Source organism: Thunnus maccoyii, chromosome 22, assembly GCF_910596095.1.
Source record: "Thunnus maccoyii chromosome 22, fThuMac1.1, whole genome shotgun sequence".
Lineage (NCBI taxonomy): Eukaryota > Metazoa > Chordata > Actinopteri > Scombriformes > Scombridae > Thunnus > Thunnus maccoyii.
Genome location: NC_056554.1, coordinates 16,157,399 through 16,183,811, shown reverse-complemented (window position 1 = coordinate 16,183,811; position 26,413 = coordinate 16,157,399). Strand labels below are relative to the sequence as shown.

The 26,413-nt window shown below is 40.5% G+C and overlaps 2 protein-coding genes and 1 non-coding gene across 10 annotated transcripts in view; 1 reads left to right on the top strand and 2 right to left on the bottom strand.

The window, feature by feature from the left end:
- The window catches only part of ino80b (INO80 complex subunit B), a 6,464-nt gene extending 2,299 nt beyond the window's left edge, over positions 1-4,165 (top strand). For 3 of the 4 annotated variants that reach the window (XM_042400394.1, XM_042400393.1, XM_042400395.1), the window contains exons 2-6: positions 74-222; positions 1,071-1,251; positions 1,348-1,496; positions 2,955-3,127; positions 3,220-4,165. In XM_042400394.1, the coding sequence (XP_042256328.1) occupies positions 183-222; positions 1,071-1,251; positions 1,348-1,496; positions 2,955-3,127; positions 3,220-3,684 (1,008 nt within the window). In that variant the 5' untranslated portion in view covers positions 74-182 and the 3' untranslated portion in view covers positions 3,685-4,165. The remainder of the gene's footprint in view (positions 1-73; positions 223-1,070; positions 1,252-1,347; positions 1,497-2,954; positions 3,128-3,219) is intronic. The other variant, XM_042400396.1, reaches the window with a different exon arrangement.
- intu (inturned planar cell polarity protein) lies at positions 4,144-26,413 on the bottom strand. Of its 5 annotated transcripts, XM_042400366.1 has the most exons (19): positions 26,394-26,413; positions 24,341-24,404; positions 23,058-23,091; positions 21,964-22,562; positions 20,278-20,363; positions 16,014-16,229; positions 12,902-13,020; positions 11,681-11,770; positions 10,956-11,033; positions 10,448-10,631; positions 10,037-10,090; positions 9,325-9,387; positions 8,758-8,997; positions 8,376-8,468; positions 7,831-8,262; positions 7,606-7,700; positions 7,273-7,462; positions 6,551-6,693; positions 4,144-4,969 (listed from the first exon to the last, which is right to left on the bottom strand). In XM_042400366.1, exons 1-19 carry the CDS (start codon positions 26,409-26,411, stop codon positions 4,858-4,860), a joined length of 2,910 nt encoding a protein of 969 aa, XP_042256300.1. In that variant the 5' UTR covers positions 26,412-26,413; the 3' UTR covers positions 4,144-4,857. The 5 variants fall into 5 exon arrangements, with proteins under 5 accessions (XP_042256300.1, XP_042256296.1, XP_042256298.1 ...); XM_042400362.1 differs by lacking the exon at positions 26,394-26,413 and having other exon boundaries at positions 23,058-23,138; positions 24,341-24,449; XM_042400364.1 differs by lacking the exons at positions 10,956-11,033; positions 26,394-26,413 and having other exon boundaries at positions 23,058-23,138; positions 24,341-24,449.
- LOC121890183 lies at positions 25,815-26,031 on the bottom strand. The gene has a single exon (XR_006093732.1). It is a non-coding gene; the product is annotated as a small nucleolar RNA U3 (small nucleolar RNA).

Below are 26,413 nucleotides of genomic sequence, written 5' to 3'. Positions count from 1 at the left end.
TAATATATTGTAGCTGTTATCTTCTTGCTTCAATTTCAGTGCTGACATATGTGATTATTTCTCTCTTTGGCAGCATTTCAGAGGTGTCAGGTTAGTTTTTAGGTCATTTGAAGATTTTCTGCCATGTAGAGCTGCAGACTGGCTGTCCTGTCCTCGCTGTTTACATCCCTGTCGTAGTTTCAATGGGGAAAAGGAAAGAAATGATTCACCCCAGGTTTCTCGGTGAGTATGCAGGGTGACTGACATTTAATGGTTTATTTTGGTACAGAGGCTGTGCTGAAATGTACACTCGTTGAGTTTATTAGGTACATAGTTAATACAAACACGGTCTAACACAACAGTGAATCATTAATGACAGTTATAATGCTTATTTTCTGTTAAAACTGTTTTAGAGAGATGTTGATTCAACTTTATGGTCATTTTGGAGGTTGTGGTTTGTGGTGTTGTTGGCATGCAATATAATAAGAGGTGTTTCCAGAATGTGGTCTTATCCTCATTGATATAAATGGTGCAGATAAAATCTAAATCTCAATCCAAATCCCCATTGCAGCTTCCCAGAGCCCAAATGACACGTTCAGCAGCCCAAAACCAAAAGATACACAGTTTACAATGATATAAACAAAGAAAAGCAACAAATCATTGCATTTGAGAGGTTTGAACTACCGAGTGGTCTGCATTTTTTTTTTTAACTATTTTTGCTTGAAAAATGACTGAAATGATTGGATTATTGAATTATCGTTTCAGCTCTACATTTTTGTAACGATGCAGATCTAAAACATGTTATGATAAACAGTCTTAGGTCAAGCAAAAGTTGTTTTTTTTATTACAAGAGCCAAATTGTTTTCTTAAGTTGCACATTTTACATGTATATTAAGCACCATACTTGATAAAGATCACAAAAATAATCAACATATCAGCAGTAAAATATTATTAGATCAATATTGGGTTTGTTTCTTTAAAAGTTTATTAGTTGTTTTTAAGTGAAAGATTAATTGGAAAACATTTCTGGCATCTTTGGTACAACAGCTGTCATTTTCAGTAACACTGTTCTTTCCTCTCGTCGTCTGCAGGTGAAGGTGGCTCTGGACTTCACAGCGTTCACAAGCGGAAACACAAAAAGCACAAGAAGCACAAGAAGAAGCATCACAACTTCACCGAGGCTCCGGAGCCCGAGCCCGTCGTGGTTCCTCGTCCTCCCCCGCAGCTCCGACTCAAGATCAAACTGGGAGGACAGACGCTGGGAACCAAGAGGTGAGGCGGGACGTCGACGGTGGTTCACGCCACGTTTCAGTATCTGTGCTCACTGGTCAGTTAGAGAGCTGCTGTCTGTCTGTTTGTCTCTACCAGTGTTCCAACCTTCACTGTGCATCCCGGCGTGGCTCGTCCTCCCTCGCCGTTGATGATCATCGATAACAACGATGATGACGACGACGATGATGACGATGACGATGATGAGGAGCCCTCTGTGCCTCTGGAGCAGTACCGGGCCTGGCTGGGTGAGTTAGATCCTGATAGGAGAGTATTTACGTTATCTTAGGTTTAATTATCATACTGTTGTGATGCTGCTGGTGCATAAGGCAGAGCTTCTTTCTTTATCCGTCTGATCAAGATTACCATTAATTTATTTTCTGAGAGATCACATCATACAACCTGGTTTAGATACATTAAATAAATAGTTTATAACACACTATAATGTAGTTATAAGCTGTTATAATGACATTTTAAGTGTTCTACAATCTACAATCTACAGTATTTGTCAACAATTATATAACTTCTCCTATGAAGACATTTTATATCATTACAACTGTGTTTTAATATATTTTCATTCACTCTTTATAAACCAGCCTCCATGTTTGAATGTCCACAGGAGCAGTTATATTATTGATAAATACATTTAAGGCAGCAACAAACAAATATTTTCATCAATTAACCTGCCTGTGTTTTGGTCTATAAAAGACTATCAGAAAATGGTGAAAAATGTTGATCACTGTTTCCCAAAGTGATGTCCGCCAATGTTTAGTTTTGTCCCAACAGTCAATAAACCAAAGATACTTCAATTAATATCAATGAAGACTAAAGAAACCAGAAAATATTCATCTGTATTATATTGATTTTAGAGGCTGGAACCAGAGAATTTTGCATTTTTTTTCTTAAAAAATGACTAAAAACAATTAATCGATTATCAAAATAGTTGGCCATCTATTTTCTGTTGATCAACTGATTGATTAATTGACTAATTGTTACAGCTCTAAATACATTGATGAACACTTATGTCAGCTAACAACTACATTATAGTGTGTTATTAACCATTTATTAAATGTTTGTATACAGTTTATAAAGCTAAATATCAGAAAATAAATGCTTGACTTGATGTTCACAAGTCTGCTTATTGATTTTCATACTGTTTGGCAGCCACAAGGTCTGAAGATGATTAAAGGTTTAAGAAAGAAAAAAGAATTCTTCTACTCGTCTCCAAATGTTGTTTTTGAGGGGTCAGAAGTAAACTTTGCGTAATTGTAACCAAAAAAAGAGTTGAACCACTGCTGCCTGGAAATGAATTCAAACTAATGTATCGCTAGAAAAGTAGAAACATCACATCCAAAAATGTAAAACAGTAAAGCATAGATATAAAAATGGTTGATTAAAAAGTAGAGGACACAATATATACTAATATAATTCATAGTAATGGAGTGAAACTTGTAAACACACTGGTCTGATCCTTTTTTAAAATGTTTATTTAAAGGTCTTCAGCCATCTGCTGAATGTTAAAGAAAACCTTTAGTCCTCAACAAACACTCCTGATTGATTCACGTCAGTAACTTTTGCTTCGTCAAGAGCTCAGTGAATCCAGTCCAACTTCACACTCGTAGTTTTTGAGTTGTATCAAAGGTCAAGACAGTTTTCGGACCTTAGTTGGACAATGAAATTATCTTATTTGTTGTCTGTTCTGTCAGATGAAGACAGTAACCTGGCAACGTCTCCTCTACCAGACATGGACTCAGACTCTATGATGGGCGGGCCTGTAGACGAGGAGGAGAGGTGGCTGGACGCTCTGGAGAAGGGAGAACTCGACGACAACGGAGAGCTGAAGAAGGAAGTGGACGAGTCGCTGCTCACAGCCAGACAGGTGAGGAAGAAGCAGGAAAGACTTGAAATCAACGTTGCGGTTTAAAGTTGCTCTGTGATGTTTAATTTTTTTGCATTTGTGTCCCTCTTCAGAAAGCGCTGCTACACAAGCAGCAGATCCAGCCTCTCCTGGAGCTCCCCATGGGCTACAAGGAGAAGGAGATGACCGCAGAGATGATGCAGAAGCGGGAAGAGCGAGCTCGAAAGAGACGCCTGCAGGCCGCCAAGAAGGCGGAAGAGAACAAGAACCAGACAATAGAAAGACTGACGAAAACCAGCAAAGCAAAGATTAAAAGCATGAAAGAGAAGAAGTCCAAGCAGAGTCAGTGTCCTATGGTCCGCTACAGCGACTCCGTCCAGGGCGTGACCATCTCCTTCCCCACCGGAGTCCCCACTCCAGCCTCTGCACCTCCCTGTCCTCCACCTCCATCTCCCGCCAGCTGCGGGGTCAACGGGTGCAGCAACCTGAAGAAGTACTCCTGCTCCAAGACCGGGGTTCCTCTCTGCAGCCTCGAGTGCTACAAGAGGAACCTGCTGCTCGTGCAGAGCGCAGCCTGAACTGTGACGCTCCAAACCGGACGCAGTCTGAACGGATGAAGAGGATGGAAACTACATGGAAGAGAGAAGTATAATTTGAGCTTTACACTTCAAATATAAATCTTTTTAGGACTCTGAAGTGTGACGTGGATCAACTTTTTATAGACTTACCTTAGTTTTGTTTGCAGCTGTGTCATATTAATTATGTTTTTCCTGCAGTGAAGCTCGTTACACAACTCAATTATGTACATTTTTTAAGGTCTCAATCTGTGTGCTGCTCAAACATAATATTTATGATTTGAAGAGGATCCGTTTGAAGACATAAGATGCATATTTTTGTACCAGTATTGAGACGCTAGTGTTGTTTCCACCAGCTGGATTATTTTTCATTTTGTTAATAATGTAAAAAAAATTATGCTCTTAAGACTGACGAGGGTCGTCGATGACGAGCATGTTTGATTTGAAAGAATAAAACAGAAACTGAATCGCTTTTTTAATCTCACACAACGTTCATTTTTGTAACAAGTGACTCCATACAAAACTGTACATACAAACTTAAATAACAAATGAAATGCCTTTCCACCGCTGAACACAATTTGTGAAAACATCAAACCCTTTTGTGTTTTTTTTTTTTTTTTATTGGTCCAGCTTTGTAAACTTTACAGCAACAAACTGTCAGAGCGTCTGCTCTCATCAGAAGTTTACACCGAGGAGTCTGAGGTATTCACTGATTCAGTGGCTTGTTATGAACGCACACACACACACACGCATAAATCCCGAGCATACGTCTCTGGAGAGCTCAGAAGTGCTTTTTTTTTGTTGCGGAACGTGTTATTCCGATGAGCAACAAGGCACAAAAACGACCAGGGTTTGAACTTGAGGTCAGCAGTCGGCCTGTGATTTGCTTATCGCCGCTGAAAGGCAACAGTCACGCTCTGCCGTTATCTGCAGAAAACCATCTGTGAAATGAAGGCACGTTGTGAGATTAAGACTCCGTGTAGCCGATTTTACATGATCCCACAGAAACTGGGACAAATAGCATACAAAACAAAAAAAATCCCCAAATTTACTCTCCGGTGCTTCCAACAGTTTGAGCCGTTTTTCCTGAGAATGAAACTGATGCTGCAAGAGTTCAAGAAAAAGTGTCTCTGTGTGTCCGTGTTGCCGCTGATCTGTTGGAAGGAAGGCGAGGCGTCACAAGGCCAGACCGAAGGAGAGTCTGAAGGCCATCTCTACAGGAACCTCCGCCACCGAGTCATGGAAACACACGTAGAACTCCTGAGGGACGGGCTCCAGCAACATCCGTCTGAAAGACAAAAAAAACAGAGATTTGGGAAGTGAGAAAAAGGCTCAGATTAGGGAAACGGCGCAAAGACTTTAAATAGAGATAAAAAGCTAATTTCATAGAGACTTCAGCTGTTTGTAACGTAGATATTTTGATATAAATCTGTACAAAAACACATGATGTTAAACTAAGCTTAAAGTCCAGATGAAAGGGCATTTTAAGAGTATCTAACTTCTGTATCGTGACGTATTTCCGAGTGAAACAGGAGGGACGTGACGTTGGGAGGAATCTGATTTGAACGTTGAAAAGTGGGCGTGTCATAATGAGCTCTGAGCCGCTAAAGGTTAAAGCTGATTGATGGGTGGATGTCATGATATTATTGGTTGGTTCAAGCCCACGTAAGCACACGTCATATTTTGTTTCACAGGAAAAAAAAAAACATGATTGGGTTTTGATATGAGAATACAAAGAAATTGATTTTTTTTGTTTTTTTTTTGGCATATATTGATAAATAGGTGCACAATATACCTGGGATGTGATCTTAAAGGGTTAAAATGGCCTCTATCATTTCATCTCCACTTTAGAAAAGCTCATTTTAGTAAAGGGAAGATAAATTGTAACTTTATTGACGTGAAGAATGAAGCTGAAAACGGTTAAAAACCTGAAAGAAGTTTTGAAACTTGTAGTTTTTCTAGCGGTTTGTTTCCCTGCTTCTTCCTCTAGGAAGCAGCTTCAATGTAAGGCTCTGCATCGCTCTCCCATGATGCATTTCTCTCCCTTGGATCCCCTCTTTAGACCCCGTCTCTGACCCCTCTGCCCTCAGTCTTTTCTCTCTCTCTCTCTCTGTATTTCTGAATCTGGGAGTTTCTCCAACGCAAACTGAACTCAGAAAAACACAAAGTAGCATCAATCAATTCAACGTGGGACGGTTTTCCTTTGGAGAAATACTGCCAGTCATAACACAGCAGGAAGAGCTGGAAACGGAATAAATTTAGTTATCATTTATCTGTCTCTGACAAATTAATTTATATAATCAATCTGAAATACAGACGCTGAATGAAGCCAACGTCCAAACCCACAGAGGAGCTTCTTGTTCGAACTGACTGCTTTTTTAATTTTTTTTTATTTTATTACAGCAGTTCTGCATCAGACAAAGTTGTCGTAAATCTTCACCGTTATGTCCTTTGACATCGGTTATATCTCCAGTTTCCTGACAATGATCACTCCCCTGGAGACGATACGCTACGACCAGAGTAAAGCAGAAAGCTGAATGTGTGCATTCCTCGGGTCTCTCCACTGGTGTAAAACTGGGTTTTACTAGACCTGTTTTTCCTGAGCGTCCACCATCAATCAGCTGTCTCCTAAATAATTGTGAGCTGCGACGATTAGCCGATCGTCAGAAAATAAATCAGCTATCAGTCATTTCTCCCAAGCAAAAAAGCCAAAAATTTGATGATTCGAGCTTCTCAAATGTAAAAATTTGCTGTTTTTTGTTTTCATATATGACAGTTGAATAATCAGCAGATTAACTTATAATGAAAATAATCGTTAGTCGCAGTCTTAGTGCATAAAAACACAAAGATTTTAATGAAGTTTTCGTACCCGATGACCCAGTACGTCATGGTGGGAGCAGGTTTCCTCTGGTCGGTCCAGTTCTCAGGTTTACACTGGAACAGGACCCCGTGTTCTTTCACCGGTCCCAGACCCCAACCGCCGCCCTGAGGCCTGTCTGCTGTCCGCCGACCCTGCAGGAGAGAAAAATCACAGGAACATTATTACGCATAAGTTTACTTTCCCCAGACGGTTAAACAGAAGAACTGAACTCTCCACAGAAGACAAGCAGGAGATGAACTTTTTCTAGTAAAATAAGTAACTGTTTTATTGTAGCCTAAATAAAAAAAGCATGTGGTTTTACAGCATATAAGCTGCCTGAGGTGGGTCCACTTCGTGTAAAGTATGTTCAGTGGGAGAAACAACACTGCTGCTTCATCTGAGCAACAATTTTCCTTCTCACAGAGATAATATTGAATACATGATGATACATGATTGGTCTCATTTTGGTAACAACTTGGTTTTTTAACTTGACACCGTTTTCTCTGTTGATGCAAATTAATCTTTAGTCGTTAGCTGAACTTATTCTGATAGTTTGTCTTCTTTTTGGAAAGACGGGATCTAAAACAAACACAAAGTTACTGTGGAAAGTTTAGAGATTATTCAATGTCGTGCTGATCAGGGATCAGATAAATGCTACAACAGCTCCTTTTTTACCAAGAACAGTATGAAGTGTAGTTTCATGAGTTCTGGTCTGAGGTTTTTAATCTCACCCTGGCCGGCAGACTCTGCTGAAACGCCGCTCGTATGGAGAGGCAGCAGTGGTGAAAGTTACGGATGAGCTGCGGGTGAATGGAGCCGCTGAGCTGAGCCACTTCTTTGTGCGTAGGAGCGATGAAGATTCCCTGCACCGTCTCCATCAGGACGTAGTGGAACAAGGTGTTTTCGGCGCCTGAGGTCAGTCTGTCACACACAGGACGCAGAGGTTTAGTTCACTATGAGGGCTCATGGTTTCATAATGAATGTGTAGCTGAGAACGTTTTAAGGTTTTTAGCCTTTTAGCAACAATTCCAATGCGCAGAAAAAGATTATTTCCTATCACACACTTCATGGTGTTGTACATCTCCTCCGTCTCCTTCTCCGTCAGAGTCTTCTTCAGGGTGCCCAGGTAGAACGGGTTCGGGTGTTTCATCCTGGAGGTCTGATGTAAAAACAGCAACAAGCAGAAGTATAATAGTAGAACAAAAAAACTGATTAAAACTGTCAATATAATATCAAAACACTGTTCAACGTCCAATAAAACCTGCTCATAGTTTAGACTACAGCTGTACCTTGAAGAGTCCTCCGCTGCCTCCGCTCCCATCAGACCCTCCAGATCCCAGCGAGTCCCGTCGACCGCCCAGCTTCCTCGCCGAGTCCGGTGTGGAATGCGGACTGAGGCCGGGAGCCATGGATGAACCTGATCCTGACCCGGCGTCCGTCTGTCCTTCGCTCCCGCTGTCTGACAGGCTCCTCTGGGGGCTGGGCCTCCGCGCCTTCTCCCCGAACAGGCTGCGGCCTCTGGACCCCGATGAGGAGCTTTTGACCGCCCCGGCTAGCTTGCTGAGGACGGGGGAGGAAGAAGCCAGGCTGTCCAGGCGGTCGCGGGCCGTGGCGGCGGGGAGAAACCAGTCGGCGCAGGAGAGGCAGGGAGCAGCAGGAGCGTTCAGGCGCTCCTCAATACCCGCCTCCAACACCTCCAACTGCAGCAGGGTCGCCTTCACCTGAGGTCAGGAACAAACATGTCACAGGACAAATGAAGAAGAATCTTTAACCTATCACAGAGCTGCTTTTTTTTTTCTTCACGTAGACGAATAAAATAAAATATAGAGTTCACCTGATCTACATAAACACAATCAGGTCCTGGAGAGCCCGACGCTGGCGACGCACATCCGCCTGCTTCCAACAGCACACACTGCATGAAGTGTCTCTGAGGTGGAGACACAAATAAACACAAGCAGAGAAATATATCATATGTACAATGAAAAGATATAAATATAAACAGACAACAAAAAGGAACAGACTGTTGAGATGAGACGAAGATCGATAACAAGAGGATGTTAAAACAACAGTCAGGTGTCCATATCAACGCTGAAAGAGGTTTTCATCACTGTAATCATTCGTACTGGCTGTTAAAAGATGTTAAAAGATAATCTGAATCGTCTCAGAGAACAGAAGACTTTCCAACAATGACAAAAGGTAACGATTCATCTCCTTACCAGCCCCACTATGAGGAGGAAGTGTCGTCCTTGAGGCTGGTTGTAGCCCGTCGCTGTGCTGCTGCTGCTGCTGCTGCTGTTGTTGGTGCTGTTGGCTCTCTGCTGAGGAAACACCTCCCTCCAGATGACCAGCTGACCCACCCGCTGCTCAGACGCCAGCGGCAGCAGGCAGTAGTGCTGACAGTACAGGCACACGTCCAGCAGGTCCTCTTTAGGAAGATGGTTGGCGATCAGGTAGGACTGAGAGGGGAGACAGTGGATTATTGAAGGAATCAGCAGGAAGAAATTAATGTTTTAGAATTGAATGCATTTGGTACAAGAAGCCTTTTTAAATCTTTTTGGTTAATTAGATGATCATGTGAGAATTTATTTTGTTTTTTTTTGTAACAAAGAATACAACAGTCTGCTGCTCAAAGTCGTCCTTCTCTGTTTTCAACATAGTTGACATTTTCACAGAGATTAGGCTGATGATTTGTCACTGAGTCAGAGAACAAGCTCATCTGGTTATCGTGTGTGAAAGGTCGTCTTCTGTATACAATCACTGCTACACACAGCGGTGACGCTTACCTTGTAGAACAGACAGGAGCCGAGAATCACATAGAGACGCCTCAGGCCGAAGAAGTCCTCAGACTGAGACGAAACAAAGACCAAGGTTAAAAAAAACAAAAAAACGATGAGATGGTGGTGGAATCAGATGTAACAGGAGGATAAAACAATGACAAACTGACAGCTAGACGTAGCAGAAGAGATTTATTCAATTATGTTATACAGTATCTTCATTTCATAAAATGTTCTAACTGATATTTATTTACAAATTTTCAAAAATATCCTCAAAAATGTCACGCTTTTGATCTTAAAATTACCAACTGAGTACACTCACGCCAACAGGTCAGTAATTATTGTAATTGTGGTCGTCTGTCTCATTTTCCTTAGTTAACTAATCAATAATAATCTCTCTCATTTTGTCCTTCAGTTAATGCTGCATGTACAGAGAACATTGCAGACCTCATAAATTTCTCATTAAAAATACACAGACATTGATGAAGACGCCTCTAAAGCCAAAAGACAGATGGCGTCTCAACTACATGTGCGTCCATCTAATGAGCACCAGGACAAGAAGCACAGATGCTTATTATCTGTATGTCTTAACATATTATTTATAATAAGTGGTACTATACATTTCAGGGAAAAGTGGAGACAGGAAATCGTTTTAGTGGTATGATCTGTGAAAATAATTTCAAACATCCCGTCCATTACTGATAAAGAAAATGTTGCTCACCATTTCTCCAAAATCAGAAGACTCAAAATCAGAGAGAACAGTATCCACCTCCACCTGTAGAGAAAAGAAAACCAAATATCATCTTAATAACATTGAATAACTTTATGTTTTTGTATATCCTGTTATCTACATTCTTTGCTCCTGCAATGATTCAATATCTTCATGGAGATCATTTTCTTAAATGATGAATAAAACTTTAATTTGAAATCCAGCAGGTAAATTTTGTGTTATTATTAACAGGGGACACTAGAGGGCGCCATAGCTGCACTGAGACGGCAACAATTCAACTTCAAATTGCTTTACCGGGAACAGAAACAAACTATTTTTTGCTGTGTTTATGACTGATTCATGGAAAAAACCCCTTCAAAATCTTCTACCGGTCTTTACACACACACACAAACAGAAATTCACCTTGATTTCGGGAGGCAGTGTGAGCCATCGGACCGCCGGCAGTCCGTCGAGGAAAAGTGTCCCTGAGACGTCGGGGGGCGGGGCTGAGAAACCGTCCCTCAAGCGAGACGGCTGGATGAGCTGCTGGAAGAACAGGCAGAAGAAATGGTCCAGCCTGGGAGCATGATCCGCCTTACAGAACGCGCTGCGGAGGACACCATGACGTTGACAAAGGGCTGTCATTATAACACACTCCAGTAATAAAGGAAATCAGAAGAAGAATGTTTATATTTTAGGGAGAAAAAAAAGAGGAGGAATGGAAGAATATTTGAGGGACAATGAAAACTTTGTGCAAAAACCAGCTGGGAATCACCTTTTGCTTTGATTTGCTGGAACACACTATTTTCATTTCAGTATATTTCGCAGTAAAATATATAAGAAAAATGACGTCCAGAAAGAGGGAAAAGTTTCAACCTGGGAAAACGCCGCTCTCCCAGCGGAACCACAAGAAAGCTACAACCGAACCAACCTGTCTAAGGAGCCGTACATCACTTTTAATGTCCGGACTACGTCTCCCACCACCGTCTGCAGATACAGCAGTGGAACCCTGGAGGGAAAACGGAAAACTGTCAAAAACGCAGAACTGGATAAACTTCGGCTTCAGCAGATCTACTGCTTATCAAATATTTGGACTAACAGCCAGAAGCCACGAGGGAAAACAGTTTATAAATAATTGTGGGTGTCCCCTTAAAAATCTATCCATTAACTTTTAAGCATGAATGATTTTTTTCTCAACCATTATGATGACTGATTGAGTTGATCTGGTTGCTAAGAATAAAAATAAGAAAAAAAAAAAAAGAGGGCTAATATGACTCATTTCAAGAACCCATTTTACAACCACATGCTCCTTAAAGAGGTATTCATGCTGCCGACTAAGGACAAAAAGAAGCACATGTGCTCGCTGAAATTGAGAAAAAAACGGATGGTCCCTTTCAATTATTTTTACAGATCGTGCTCTTAAATGTCTTTCCTCTTCTCCAGAAGTAGTTAGTTCCTCGAGCAAACGTCATGCTCTGAAAATTTATTACCACAGCAGAGCCATGATTTAAAAAAAAATAAAAAAATGATACCCTGAAAATCTGCTGTCAGATCTTACACTTGCATTATGAAACTGATCCTCACTGTGTTTTATCTACACACAGACTCTCAGTGATCTGTGTGTGTGTGTGTGTGTGTGAAGGTGTTTCCCTCTACCTATCAGCAGGAAGACCGATGACCAGCAGGCTGTTGCTTTCCTTCCAGTAGCCCACATGTACCAGATGTTTCCCGAGCAGGAGAGATGAACTGAAAGGAAGGAGGAAAGAAAAAAAAAAAAAAAAAAGGATTAGAGGAGGAAGGGGAGAAGGTGAAATGAGAGTGTGAAAAATGGAGGAACAGAGTGGAAAAGTTAAAACAGATTTAACACAATTGTTACATTCTTAACATTAAATAGAGGCCCGGAAATACCAAGATTTTCTCACAGCTCACTGTTGGTTTAGACTAAACTCTGAACTGTGTTGATTTTCAAAACATCCAACACTGAACTGGCAGAAAAGTAAAGTAAAGAATAAGCAGGACTGCAACAAAAAGAACTTGACCTACATCTTTAGTAACGTTTTATCATCGTTTATCACGTGTTCTGATATATTTTTATAATTAATGTAAATAAGACAATCGCAGCGTCGCACACTGCATCCTGTGGGTTCAATCTGATAGAAAACAAGGAATAAGGTGTTATTGTTTTCCTGAGTGGACAGTTCTTATCATCATGTATCATTTATTTTTGATATATTATTATAGTTAATATAAATAAGACAACTGCAGACGCTGTTTCAGCATCTTATTTGTGCCACTGGTTTCAGTTTGATAGAAAATTAGAAAGAGGGTCTTGGTTCTTTACCTGAGATTTGTTTTCAACAACAAAGCAGGTGGAAAAACGACTCACTGTATGATTATAACTTTTAGCAAAAACAAAAGAGAAAACTGCACTGAATGATCCTCTTCATGATGGAAAGTTGAAGGATTAGGCAGGAACGTGGTCTTGATTTCACCTGCACTGACAGTATTACTGGTATGAAATATAACTATGAGCTATTAAAACCATTATACTATTAGATTTCATTCCCAACAGACAGTTTAACCTGATGAAGATGCAGTTGCAAGCAAAACATCCTGCCGCTTAAATTGTTATATAAAAATTGTGGGTTGCATTTTATTTTACAGTTACTGGTGATTTAAAACGCTTCCTACAGCACTTCCATAAAAACCTTGACAGTCTTTAGTTTGTTGTCTTTACACTCAACATGACAAAAGATTTTCTCGACTTTATAAGTTTAACTCCAGCAATCACACTATTTCTCTTCTGGTGTTTTAAGTTGAGTTATGATTTGTTTACTCCAAACCTGAGGTTCAGGACGAGCTGTTTGCTTCACCTACCTGATGATCTGCCCTCCTGTGACGTTCTCCAGCATGTCACACAGAGTGAGGAAGATCCCCCTCACTCCTTTCAGCTGGCTGGATGCTTCAGACACCGGATACTGATACAAGATCTCCTCCTGCACTCACACACACACACATGGAGCAATTTGGCATATCCGTGTCATGAAAATTATATATCCAGCAGCAATTATATATCTGGTTAACCTATCAGCAGAAAAATAGTCTCATAAAAATGTGGTATTTGTCTATTGTTGGGTAGCGACACCAAAGATACCAAAATATATGTCTCCTCTGGATGATGGCATGAATGGATGAACCGCTGCATGGTTGTTCTCACCTCAACAATGTTTGTTGGTTTCAGTTTTACTGTCCAAAACAATCTCACTTTGGAACAAACAAAGCATGTTGCTTTAACGTCACGACGCACATAATTCACAGGCAGCTTCAGGCGCTCAGCTGAAGCTCAGAGAAACTCATTGCACTTTTGGGGAAACGGTTGTGCATTTTAAAATAGTTTGCAACAAAACCATATCATTATTACGTTGGTATTTATCCCTGGATGAAAAAAACGTTTATTCCTGCAATCTGAAAATCTGCAGGACCAGATGTCACAGTAAAAAAAAAAAAACCCCAAAAAACACTTTAGTACAAACCACAAAGCAGAAAAGAGAAGAGAGCGCTCTGGGCAAATTCAGTGTATTGTTTGTGATATTAGTATTCCTGTCGGCATGCGGGCAACTTTGAAGGATACCAGGGCGGATAAGAGGCGAGCTGCTGAGAGGATCAGAGGACGTAGAGGTGGGTGAGGGGATAAAAACCTTGAATGAACGGGCCTTTGTAGCCTTGGCAACCAGAACAAAGACGCAAGCAACTGCCTAAGGAAGATATTCACCTTGGGGTCAAAACCGTATGCAGGCGGCCCACTAAAAGTCTCTGAGTGCTGCTGAAGACCAACCGACACAGTAAAAACATTTTAGTTATGTCTGTACACACAAAAAAACAAAACAACAACAAAAAAAACACTCAGATCCCAAAGTCATCACACAGCTAAAACTCAAAAATACAACCGCTGAACCTCTCTGATTTCTGCAACCCTACAATCAAAGGACTAAAAAATCAAAGTCAGAGTTTTCGCGGGTTCTTGCACGGCACTGTCATTTAGAAAATCAACCGCTGACTGGCTAATGTGGCTCCAGACAAGCCGTACTCTCTATCTCCGCTGCCTTTTAGGTTAACATTTAAAAAAATCTGGCATGCAGATACACAAGAAGGAACTGCAGAAGCATGAAGTACAACCGTAAAGAAAACATAAACCAGCCAGTAGTCGTCCACATGGGAAATGTGATTACAGTGTAGAGGGTGTCGGTAAGCAAATGAGTCTCTCAGCGAGTAAACATACTGGGATTAACACATCACTACAAGCCGACCGTATGGGATGTAGAACAGCTCCCGCTGCATGGATCCAATTTAAAAAATTAAACATTTTTTTAATACTTTTGTTTATAGACTGCTTTACTTCAGCCAAAATTGCATGTGTGGATTCACGCTAGAGAGGATAAAGTTCACAAAGTTAAAATGGCGGATCTTTTTTTTTTTTTTTCTCCTCCGACAGGAGCTGTGCAGGGGGGCAGAGAGTCTCCACTTTCTCTCTGTTTTCTGTTATTTGCTCCCGCAGGCGTTGGAGGCCGTCCAGAGCAGTAGTCCTCCGAAGAGTCTGACTCACATCAGAGAAATTCAGAAAGAGCTTTTCACTCCTCGGTTCGGGCTTTCCAACATAACTCAAGTCATTTTTAATATTCAATTATCAGAATACACTTGATGATTAAACTCCTCTGTTCAGTTGTATGTTATTGGTTTTAATATGGCTGCTCAGAGTCGTGGGTGCCTTCGACCACAAAGTCAGGATCAAGTTTCCTCATTTTCTTTCCAAAGGGATGTAAATCTATGTGGTCATCCAGGTTTTGGAAACCAACAACAGCCTTCATGTTCTGCTTATTATAATTTAAGTTGACCTTATGTGGAATATTAACGATTTGCTACTCTGAGCACCTACCGCACACCTGACTGCCACGAAAGGTGTGCTGCTCTTTAATAACAAATTGTTTCCTACCAAAGGAACTTTCCCAGGAACCTTTTTAGGAACTTTACTAGCGTTTTGACCAGAAGAACCAGAAAGGTCCCTCATAAAGTCTCTGCTCTGGTTGAAGTACTTTCCAGTGGGTGGGGTTTGGTTAAATCAATAGCTTTTTTCCACCAGTATTTTACAGCCAACATTTTTTAAAACCCACAACAGCAGAAACTGTGTTTTTGCTTTACAGCTGTTCTAAATTTAAGATAACCATAAAATGAGATTTTATGATCAATAGGCTGACGAGGTTCAGACTTTGTTAAGTATTTTTGTGGATCCAGAGGGGAAACCATGCATAATGAAAAGGTGTGCAACTAAAAACATCCAGTACAATTCATACATTTATACATACACTTCCTCGTTTGATGTCTTGCATTTTGGTTTCCACATCTACGGGTCTCCTTTCCAACACTGACTCAGTCTTTATAATCACTGAGCGCTAAATTACAAACAGCAGCTCAACTATCACAACTACGACTGCAGCTAATGATTGTTTTCATTACTGATTAATCATTTTGTCTATAAAATGTCAGAAAACAGTAAAAAAAAAAAAAAAAAAAAGCCTGTTACAGTTTCTTGGAGCCCAAGGAGATGTCTTCATATGTCTTGTTTTGTCTGATCAACAGTCCAAAATCTAAAGATATTCAGTTTATTATCATGGATGACACATAAAAGTATCAAATCCTCCCATTTGAGAAGCTACAATCAGCAAATATTTACCCTTCTTCCTTAAAAATTACTATTATATTATTAAAATAGTTGCCGATTAATTTTCTGGTGATCGACTTTGTTTATGGTATTATTGCAGTGTCGCACGTCCCCGTCACTTTATGCCCAAAACAGATGTTGCTTTTTAATACTTTAAATTGAAGTTTAGACTGAAGTCTTTATTGTTGATTATTCACATTATCGTCTGTGTTAAAATGTCAACGCTGTGAATACCTGGATGAGAACACGTCAAAACATTTTATACAAACTTACCTCCTCTTGCGGCGATGCTGAGTCCAGCTTCAGCGAGAGGTACATGACAATGTGCGGGATGTGACCTATAGACATCTGGAGTTCGGCCGTGTCTTCCCCCCACAGCAGACGTACCAGCTGGCTGACCGGTGGAGAGGCCTTCGTCTTACGAGCCGACAAAGCGTCGCCGGCGCTTCCTCCGTCCACCGGAGCCGCCGTCTCCAAGGTCAGCCTCACCTGGAGGAGGTGGAAGGAGAAGATGGAGAAGGTGGAGAGATGGTTTTAACAAATCCAGTAATGGAAGAAGGGAGCAGAAAGAATAGGAGAAGTTGTGTGAAAGAGACCACATTTAAACAGGAAGAAAAGGAAAAATCTGTTATTCTACTAAAATATAATCATCATCAGCCTGCCTACCAGTCTGTCTCAGAGTTTTCCTTCATTTTAAAAAATTAGGGGAGTTACTGTGGCTCAACATGATTATATCTGGCAAGAAATTTTAAGAGTGCTCATGCATCTGTTTTAGGAAAATAGAGGTGTGCTTGTGTGCTGTGCTTCCAAAAGGGAGGAAAACTTCGATCATTACCTGTTCATTCAGGAAAAAAGGCAGAGAAGTAAAAAGCAGGATGGCGATTGTCAGAGAGAAAGTGACGCAGATATCCAGACTTAACCGCAGCATAACAAATAGCAGGGATCTGTGTGTGTGTGTGTGCTTGTCTGAGTGTGTTTGACTAAATTAAAACCAGACTGCTGCAAGCTCAAGAAACAGTGGCAAGACAACAGACGGCCTATCTTCTCTCTCTCGTTCATGCAGTATTTCTTTTTTTTTTTTTTTTTTTTTACTTTCCATACCCCTGTGCTCTTATTTTACACTGCCATTCATAGAAAGTTACAGTGGAAACAGAAACAGAGCTGCATGGAAATCCAACAAGCACGCACATGGAAACACATGCAGTCAAGATGCACAGAAGGAGCAGGAGCTGCAACTCCGTGTGTGCCTTTGATAAAACAGTCTGTCAAACCTCTTTTTAAGTCTTGTACAGTAAGATTATATCTAATAGAGGCTGCAATTAAGATACTGTACATAAGAATTCAACTTTCTCCAGACTTTCACTTACATGTAGCAAAGATACACATCTTTGCACAAGATTATATGATACATATATACATATGCACATTTACAAACTACATTAAATGCAATACATTGCTAAAATGTTCACAATCCCATTAAAATAAATTGCAAACAAAGAAAGGCTTCATATCTCCTCATGCAGCACAGAAGGTGTGCATTACAGAAATGCTATGGTGGCATACCTGTTCGCACGTTGTGTTGACCCTGGGCTGAAACCTGTCAGCGCTAGAGAGGCCGACTATGGAGCTAAACTGATGTTAATTCAAGTAAATCAGAACCAGAGTCCAGATGTGAGAGAGAAAGAGAGAGCAGCTGGATCCTAAAGGTTAGCAGAATGTGCTTATGAACTATGAAGTCTCTGCTTCAAACGGCTGGACTGTTCAAGAAAGATTTGTTAGGAGTCCTAAAAGTGTGAGGATGTACCTTTACAGCAGCAACAGCAGTTATAGTGACCTTTAGCACATCAGTGAGCCTGCGCGTAAAGCACAGTGATGCTTAAATATGTTTGAAATGATCTTTCTCTTGTAAAGAAGTAAAGTGAGGTGCAGCTAGAAGTAATATTATAGCCAGAGACACTGTACTTGTACTTCTATGTGTAATAATACTGTGTACATTTGATGTAAGGGGAATATCCTGCAAAGAGAATACAGACAGTTGGAGTAGTTTTCTTGTTCTGAGGCATTTGGTAGGAAACAGCTGAATGCCTGCCAGCACAGTGGAGTCTCTGCTGGGATTTGACCTCAAACCACCGGGGACCTTGCAGACCCAGTTATAAGTTTTAACCACTACATCTTCCCTCGACACGCCCCAGCTACATTTTGGTGTTTGACTGTAACACAAAATATGAAGCAACTGTATGTACAGCTGCTTACACTGTTTGTGTCGTGCAACTAAGAAAACAATTTAGTATGTTCATAGAAATACATGAGGTGTTGTGGGTATTACTTTCCAAAAAGGTGGGCAGCCTGTATCTCTCTCCTAGACCATATGGTGCCTACCAAATGTGTTTAAGAAAAAGAAATATCATATTCCCTGGTCACAAATGTTGAAACTGTATTTTTCTAATCCAACGATCACTCCCAGAACGCTCCAAGGTCTGTCAGCACTAACCACAGGCCACCCGCCTCTCCGGCAGGCGCCTACATCTGGGCTCGCAGCCATTTTGGCCAATTTTAAGGGTATTATTAAGGAAGAGTCTGGTAGTGGCGAAACCACCAACCATGTGATGTTCCTTTCAATTCTGACTGGGTCACTCAGTCCTGGACACAGAGGTAATAATGTAAAATGGATTTAAAGCTATTGTATCTTCAGTCTCTTTCAGCCTTCTTCGAGGATTCAAGAAACAGCTTTCCTGTCTGATCTGAGGATCGAGCTCAGACTCTGACAGTGGAAGAAAAGTTTCAAAAAAGGCAAACCCTAAATTTAAGAAATTATTGGGAAAAGAGGCTGAGTAGGCTAACTGTAGCACTTTCTCTCATCCTAAATAATAAGGATGTGGTTAGACTGGACTGTGCTCTCACTGGAATTCCAGCCTGTTGATGTCAGTCATTTACACACACACACAATCACACTCATGCACACACACTCACAAAAGGAGAAACTGTAGCTCGTTTCGGCTATAAGGGTTAGCAAAGGGCACGGTGGACTGACTTTAATACTAATATTTGTACCTCCAAACATAATAAGTACTGTCTACGTTCCATCTGGGAGCACTGCCACATAGAAAACAGAAAAACCGTCCTCCGTCACACAAAACAATCAATCTGTCTGCAATACAACTCTATTTCAAGTTTTTTCAGAGTCATCGTGGTGCCTGAGGAACCTTGTATTTTTCCAAAAAATCTCCCTCTCTCTTTCCCTACAATGTAATTTTGTTTCCGAGTCCGACTACATCTTCTAATCAGCTGAGCTTTCGATCCCACAACAAAACCGTGAGCTTCCTGTGCCACTGAAAAAGAGTCGCACCGCAGTGCACTCTATCCGCCATGTTTGCCATCAACCCCATGCGCACTCTGTCATTTACAAATTCCTACTGTTTGATGGTCTGCTTTCTGGTGAAAATGCACGACAGGGGCACAGACTATGGATTTTTTAGCAACCGATCAAAGGATCATTTCTTGGTAATTGAGGGTTTTCTAACGTCAAACAGTGCTGGCTTCTGCTTTTTATACGCATTTTAGCAGCTTAAGAGTACAAATGGGTTTCAAAGTAACTTAATGTCTATATTTACTGTTCAAGTCTGCTGTTTGTGACGAGCTTAAATTTTGAAGACCTAAATGTTACCTTTTAGATTTAGAAGGTTAATCCAATATGAAAACAGGATACACAAAACAAAGAGATGCAGCCAATGTTGGCAGAGACGCTGCATAGCTTGTTTAAATGGTGCATAACATGCTTTTTATGATTTTTTGTTATTTTTATACTGTTATGATGTTGGATGTTTATGTTAAACATGGTCAAAGTTCCAAAACTTTATGTGAATGTATGTAAAAATGCTCCCTGCTAGTCAAAAGCCAGGGCTTCATCCTCCTCTGAAAGCTCCGTTTGCAATGTTACTTCTACTTCCTCCTCGTGATGACAGATTTTTCGCACACAACCACAAACAGTCGTCCGTTCAATAGTCTTTGTTGCTAAGGTTGTTACTAAGGTTGTTCCATGGGTTGTTCACGTTGTCCACTCACATATTCTGGATCAGATTTGGGCTTGAACATGTACGGATGTGTTTGAGAAGTTTTCATTTTGAGTAACGAATGAGAAAAATAAGTGAAATCCTACAACTACTCTTTGTTTATGTTGCCTCAGGAAGTCTGCCGACGGGCAGCTTCCTGAAGCTGGCCAATCAGAACACAGTGGGCTCATCGGGAGGGGGGCCTTAAAGAGACAGGAGCTAAAACGGCCTGTTTCAGACAAAGGCTGAACTGAGGGGCTGTGTAAAGAGCCAGTATAAGATAAATAAGGAGTTTTTGGATGGTAAATCATGCAAAGATGCCTCAGTAAAGCCCCAGAAAATAAATATAGACCAGGAAATGCACATGATTTGTCACCTTTAACATATAGCATTGTGTTCATGACAGCCAGTACCAATTAATAACGACTCTCAAGAAAACTAAAAACTGATTTATTTTATTTTTAGCAGATTTACACAAACAAACAAACCTGTGTTGGTCCTGGGATGCAGGACAGAACTCTCTCAATGTTCTCTGAGGTCACATCCACATCGTCCACTGCTACGAGCACATCACCTGAGCATAAAACATAGAAAAGGAGCATTTATCAGTAGGTCAAATAGTAAATATGAAAGTGATTAATGCTACCAAATATAGCTATTTAACAGTGCTAATAAATAATGCTGCTAGTGTATGTTAAAAAAGCTGTAAGATAACTACTAAACTGTTTGAAAAGCACTTGAAAGTCAAGATCAGATCAACAAGTTGCCTGATACTGTATAAACAACGTTTATTTTACCCAGGTTTAGGCAGCCATTGAATACTCACTTAACTAATGATTGATTGATTTTATTTGATGGCATTAATTGGATAAAATTACATTAAACCTGTGCTGCAGTAGTTACAATCATAGAGAGTGTATGGTCAGTAAAATCATTTGACTAACTGCGCTTTTGTGCACCAAATAGATAAATAAAGGGAGTTTTTGTTGTCCAGTAAAGGGCTTCACCTGCTTGTGTGCAGGGAGGCACACCATCTCAGTAACGGAGCTATTTCAGGTATTTAACCACTATAATTGTTTAAGCATGTAGCCATGCTGCATAAAAGCTTCTCTAAACAGTAACTCATGTGGGTAGTCATTTGTGGTAAAGCACAACTGGCATTCCTCTGTCTGCGAGTAAAAACTGCCCAATGATTAGCCAAGATAGGAGAAAATCACTACAGAGATGTCTAACTTTCAAACTGACAGATTACCATTTCTACAGGAGCAGGCCTGCGTTTATGGTGTCATTCACTGCACTAAACTGTGCTTAAAAGTTTCACTGGGAATAGTTTTAGTTCAGAGTTGGCCATGTGAAGTAGCTATTAAACATCCTACACACAGTTTAAACAAGAATTTTGTGGTTTTACGACACAGAGTTGAAAACTAACACTATAATAATGATATGATGAATGTTTAGAAGTACTTACTATGGATTTAACACACAGCTCCACTTCCAGGTGTGACAAACCTAGACAAGTACCTGAAGTATATTCCTACAGAATATATTTATGTAATATTATTTAGGTTTAAGACCTTTTTTCTTAAATAAATCTCTGTATATTTTGTGTAACTATGACTATGTTGTAACAATTTAGGGCTGTTCTCTACAGATGACTGTTACAGAAATCATACTGTTACTGTTGCACAGCTACATTTTACCTGTTGTGATGTTGAGATTTGAGAGTGAACAAAAAGAACAAAAGTTAGTCACAAAATCTACTATTTCTATCTAAGTGAACTTTTCTCCCTAATGTTGAGCTTCTGAGATACAATCCCTACTCCACCAGGGTATGTTCACATGCCATCGCCTCATCGGGAACTTGTTAACAGGTTAGGATAACTCTTGACCTTTTCTGAACATTAGAGGAGATATATCTTTCCTTGTTTTTGCTCCTTTCCCTTAATATAGGACCAGCTTGCAGCTCTGACATAATTGATGAGTTTGGGATCAAAACGTATCTATCCTATGACCTTATAAGGAACAGCCCTGTATTTTCAGAGAAACTAATATAGTATTAGTGGGCTACCTTCATACTCCTTTTTAAAACTGTCTACAAAAGACAGTGAGGCTATTTCAGCTGACCGTGAACACAAAAACAAAAACATATGTTTTGTTAATAGATATTGTCTCACCAATTAAGATCTGGCCACATTTGATGGCCGGACTGTTGGGAATCAATCCATGCACAGTCAGTCTTTCTTCCTGCGTGACTCCTGCAGGGTCTCCCTGTCTTGTGATCCAGGAGGGACGATGCACCACCCCCAGCAGAGCCTCCAACAGGCCTCCACTGTTAGAAAGCGGTGCAGACGAACCTCCTAAACGTTTAGGGTTGAGGTAGACGCACACTTCCTTCAGCTGCTGCTGCTGAACAGTCACACCCTGCCTTTGGCCTAGCTGGTTCTTAAGGATGGATGTTGGAGGTGATGATAATGTCGAGCCGTCTTTTCCCCCATCCTTCCCTCTGTGCTGAGAGGGCCAGTGTTTTCTCCTCAGGATCCTCGCTAGTCTCTTGAGCGTGGGCTCACCTTTCATCCTTGAGCCGCATCGCTGCTTCTTGTTTTGCTCTGTGATGATCTCTGCCTCCTTTTCGCTAAAGCGAACGTGGTTAGTGGACACGCCTTGATTGGCGGCAGCTTGTGCCAATGCAGCCTCCTCTTCGCCCTCACTCAGCTCCAGGTAGAAGAGCTCGCCATTCTTCTGGATGTCATCCAGCCATTCTGGTTCCAAGTCACTGAGAGGAAGAGAATTGAGAGATATCTCGTATCAAATACAGAGTGGAAACTTGGAAGAGAGGGTGACAGTAGTAAAGCCGGGAGATGTACTGCTAGGATGATGTAGGAATAGATATTGTTTTAGACTGTGGTTATCATTATATTTTGATAAAAAGCTTATTTGTCTTTTCTTGGTCTTAAAAGTTGCACTGAAGAGTCACTTTTTTTCCTACTTATTTGTCTGTTGAGTGAAATGCACAATAATGCCTCTACTTGCCTGCCATCATGTGTCACAAACAAATTATCAGTTATTTTCTCTACAATATCCCCCATCATCAGTATAGTTTCAGTATTTAGGAATAGCTATGTCATCATGTTTTCAGAGTGATAAAGGTATTGAGTCAAAATAACCTTTTTTTCCCCTTTTTTAGTTACTTCAGTTATTGCTCATTGGCGCGACATCCATACATTTTCTGAGGATGCCAAGATGCATAGAATTATTAATGAAGGCTTACCTCCCATTCACATGTTTGTGAACACTCCCCAAAGCTACGAAAAGCACAAGGGAGGAGGTGACACTCCATCTTTGACTAAATCTGCCATTTTCAAGTCACAAAACAACTATATGTAGATTATACAAGTAAATAAATGATCTATAGCAGTCACATAACACAGCCTACTTTAATATCTGCTATGTAAAACATCAACATGACTGTTTAAGTGTCATGTTACAGCATCTCCTTCTCACATACAAAGATAGCTTCTCTGTGGACTAGCTTGTTCAACCAGATTAGACAATCTGTAGTAGCTTTAGGAGGTCTGGTGTTGTCGGCTGCAAGTCCAAAAGGTTTGTTTTGTTTGTTTGTAGTCTCGGAGACATTTTATCTTCTTACTCTGAGTAGTCGGAGCAGCTGAAACTCGATGATGTGGATTCACAGTCACTACCGGTGTCGTGCTCGGCACCATCTTCTTCCGTTTGACCGCAAGAAAGAGCTTTTCCGCTACAGTGGTGGGCATTTGCGACGGCCATTTGGTCATAAAACGTTTTATTTCGCACGCAACCTCTAAATGCGTCTTCGACAGCTTAACTTTTTTTTAGAAGAAAAACGAACCGTGATACACTCACGCCATGTTGCTCAGAACTGACGAGCGCCCTGGTGGAGTCACGTGACGCGCACGCACCCGCTCTCATTGGTGGATGGCGCGGTTGCCCCTGACAACGAAGAAGCTTTCGGAGCAGAGTTGCACGAGCCAAGAGGGAATGCCAGTTTAACTTGGCAGCGTGAAGCTCTCGTCACATTAAATAATGCAGAGACCACAGACAACACCGCAGCCTGCGGTTTTTAATCTACGGGAAACTTAAATTTAGTTTACCCCTCTATAAATGTATACCATAAATGACTAAAACCGCTTTATTAACACACGGGGCTGTACAAATATTACTATACATCAAAATAACAATCGTAGTTGCACAATGAAGGCACGATAATGTCGCTTCAAACTAACTTCTGACTGCTACAACGACTAAATGTCTGCAGGGGGATGCTGGAGTTGAATATGCAATAAAAAGAAAAATTGCCTGTCTGGCTTTGCTGAGCTTTAAATTCACACATAGTGCACTTTTCCTCCCTTTCCTCACCCTCTTTGCAAACTTTGCACGAGGTTTTTTTTTTTTTTTTTTTTAAATCCCCTCCGGTATTCAGCAAACCGCTGGCATCAAGCCTCCAGCCAAACAAAAGCACTTTAAATACGTGTTAAAACCCAAAATATTTCTACCACGAGTGGTGTCTTTACTGACCTGTAAAGGAGAACACTGCGAATGGAGTCGAAGTCCTCCAAATTCTTAGAGAATGAGCCTCCATCTATAGAAATGTTAAACATCATTTGTGATTCATGTTTCCGCCTGGACTGCGTGAAAAGTATATTTAAAATCCTTTATCTCCAGAAGAAAAGCTTGTGAAACTATCCATCCTTAGCCACGGACAAGTTTAAATGAACTCCTCTCTTCTTGTCCCATATGAAGTGTCTGACCGCACCATGCAGGTTGAACTGTGTCTCCTACACCAGGACCCAGGACAGGATCCTCCTCCTCCAGTTTCTCACGTCAATCACTGACACAACAGAGCGGTCCAACACTACAGCTATTCACAGGGAGAAGAAAGCCACTGTTGCTTTTTTGGTTTCAACGTTTTTGAGTGTTTCTCCAGGCCAGCAGAGCGGAATTCGTCCCGGCCGGCGGTCTTTTTGGCAGGTGGAGTAAAAACCCGCCTACTCTGGTCCACACCAACAAAAAAAACTCAGCAGACAAGCCCACATAATGTAAAAACAGCGTCTGTGTATTCAAGCCTGTGGGAAATAATGCTACTTTAGTACGCTTATCATCTAAAATTATCCCAATAAAATCACTAAATGATGGAGAAACTCTTCTATTCTAGTAAAAACGTACAACAATAAATAATATGTTATGACTGGCTGTAACAATTTAATTTCCATCTTTTTTTTTTTTTTTAACATACAATATCCCTCCTGGAAAAAACGCCTAAGCAGCTGAAACCTTATTATGTAAGCTAACAAGTCACTCCAGCTGCCATATAAAGTTAAGGGCAAAAGACAAATTTAGTATCACTGCATAAAAGTAGATTGTTACTTTCCACTTTTGAATACTGGCACAAGATGTTTAGTAAAGGTTGCCAGTATACTTAACAGACAGTGGTGAGAAAAGTATTCAGATCCTTTACACAAGGGAAAGCACCAAAAAAATACTCCATTTCAGGTAAAAGCCCTGTATGAACTTTTTTAAGTACAGTACAGAGGTGTAATTAGCAAAATAAACTCAAAGTACCAAATGCAAAGCACACATTTAGGGAGTTATGTTATATAATAATGGAGAATTATTACTGATTCATTAACATGCAAGCAACAGTTTAATGTTGTGGCTGCTGGAAGTTCAGTTCATTTTGGATACTTTAGGTAATTTATTCTATAAAAACGAATATTGTCTAAGCTTATCATGTAGTTTAGAGATGGTAAAATCATAATCTGTAAAATAACTAGTAACTAATTATATCATCATTAATTAAGTGGCATTTGATATAACAAAGTAGAGTTCAAATACATCAGCAGTACTTGAGAAAACGTCACATAATATTGATAGGGCCTCCAATTTTTGTGGCGGAAAATAACTATGAATAAAGTAAATACACCGCACCAACGCGAACGTCAACTACTAACTTGATTCATCGATCATTTTTAATTTTCAACATGTAAGCACTACCACTCTGATCATACTCTTTCCCTCATTGTCCCCGAAGGAAACAGTGAACGGTCATCAAAAGCAGAGAGCATAAGAACTGAATCAAGTCTCTCTGCCCGCTTCGCGCTCAGGAAAGAGTATCACCAACTCTTCATCGTGGATAGCGAGACCAAACACTTTAGAAACACATTTCTCAAGTCAGAAACTATAGAAATGATCCCTGAAAGTATAGTCTTGCCGGTTAGCTGCTCTTTCCCTACCACCACTATGTCGACCATGCGCTTCACTGTCATGGTGCTCACAGCAGAAAGCTGAATCCCACCTATTTTTTATGAAATAAAATGATCAAAAAGAAAATCTAAAAGGCTAATCAGTGAACTATTAACGACAGCCATAAAATACACATATATACATATATATTCGTATTGTTTGTAGCGTTTTAAACTCACAACAATGACAATTTATGCTTCCAGATATACATTTTGACGCCGTTATGCTCACTGTATAGTTCAGCTAATCACATGACAGCTGTTCTTATAATGGAAGCATTTATTAACTGTTAAATAATCTAAAAATTATCTTTATTTAGAATACCCACAATGCTTTCTGGTGGCATAT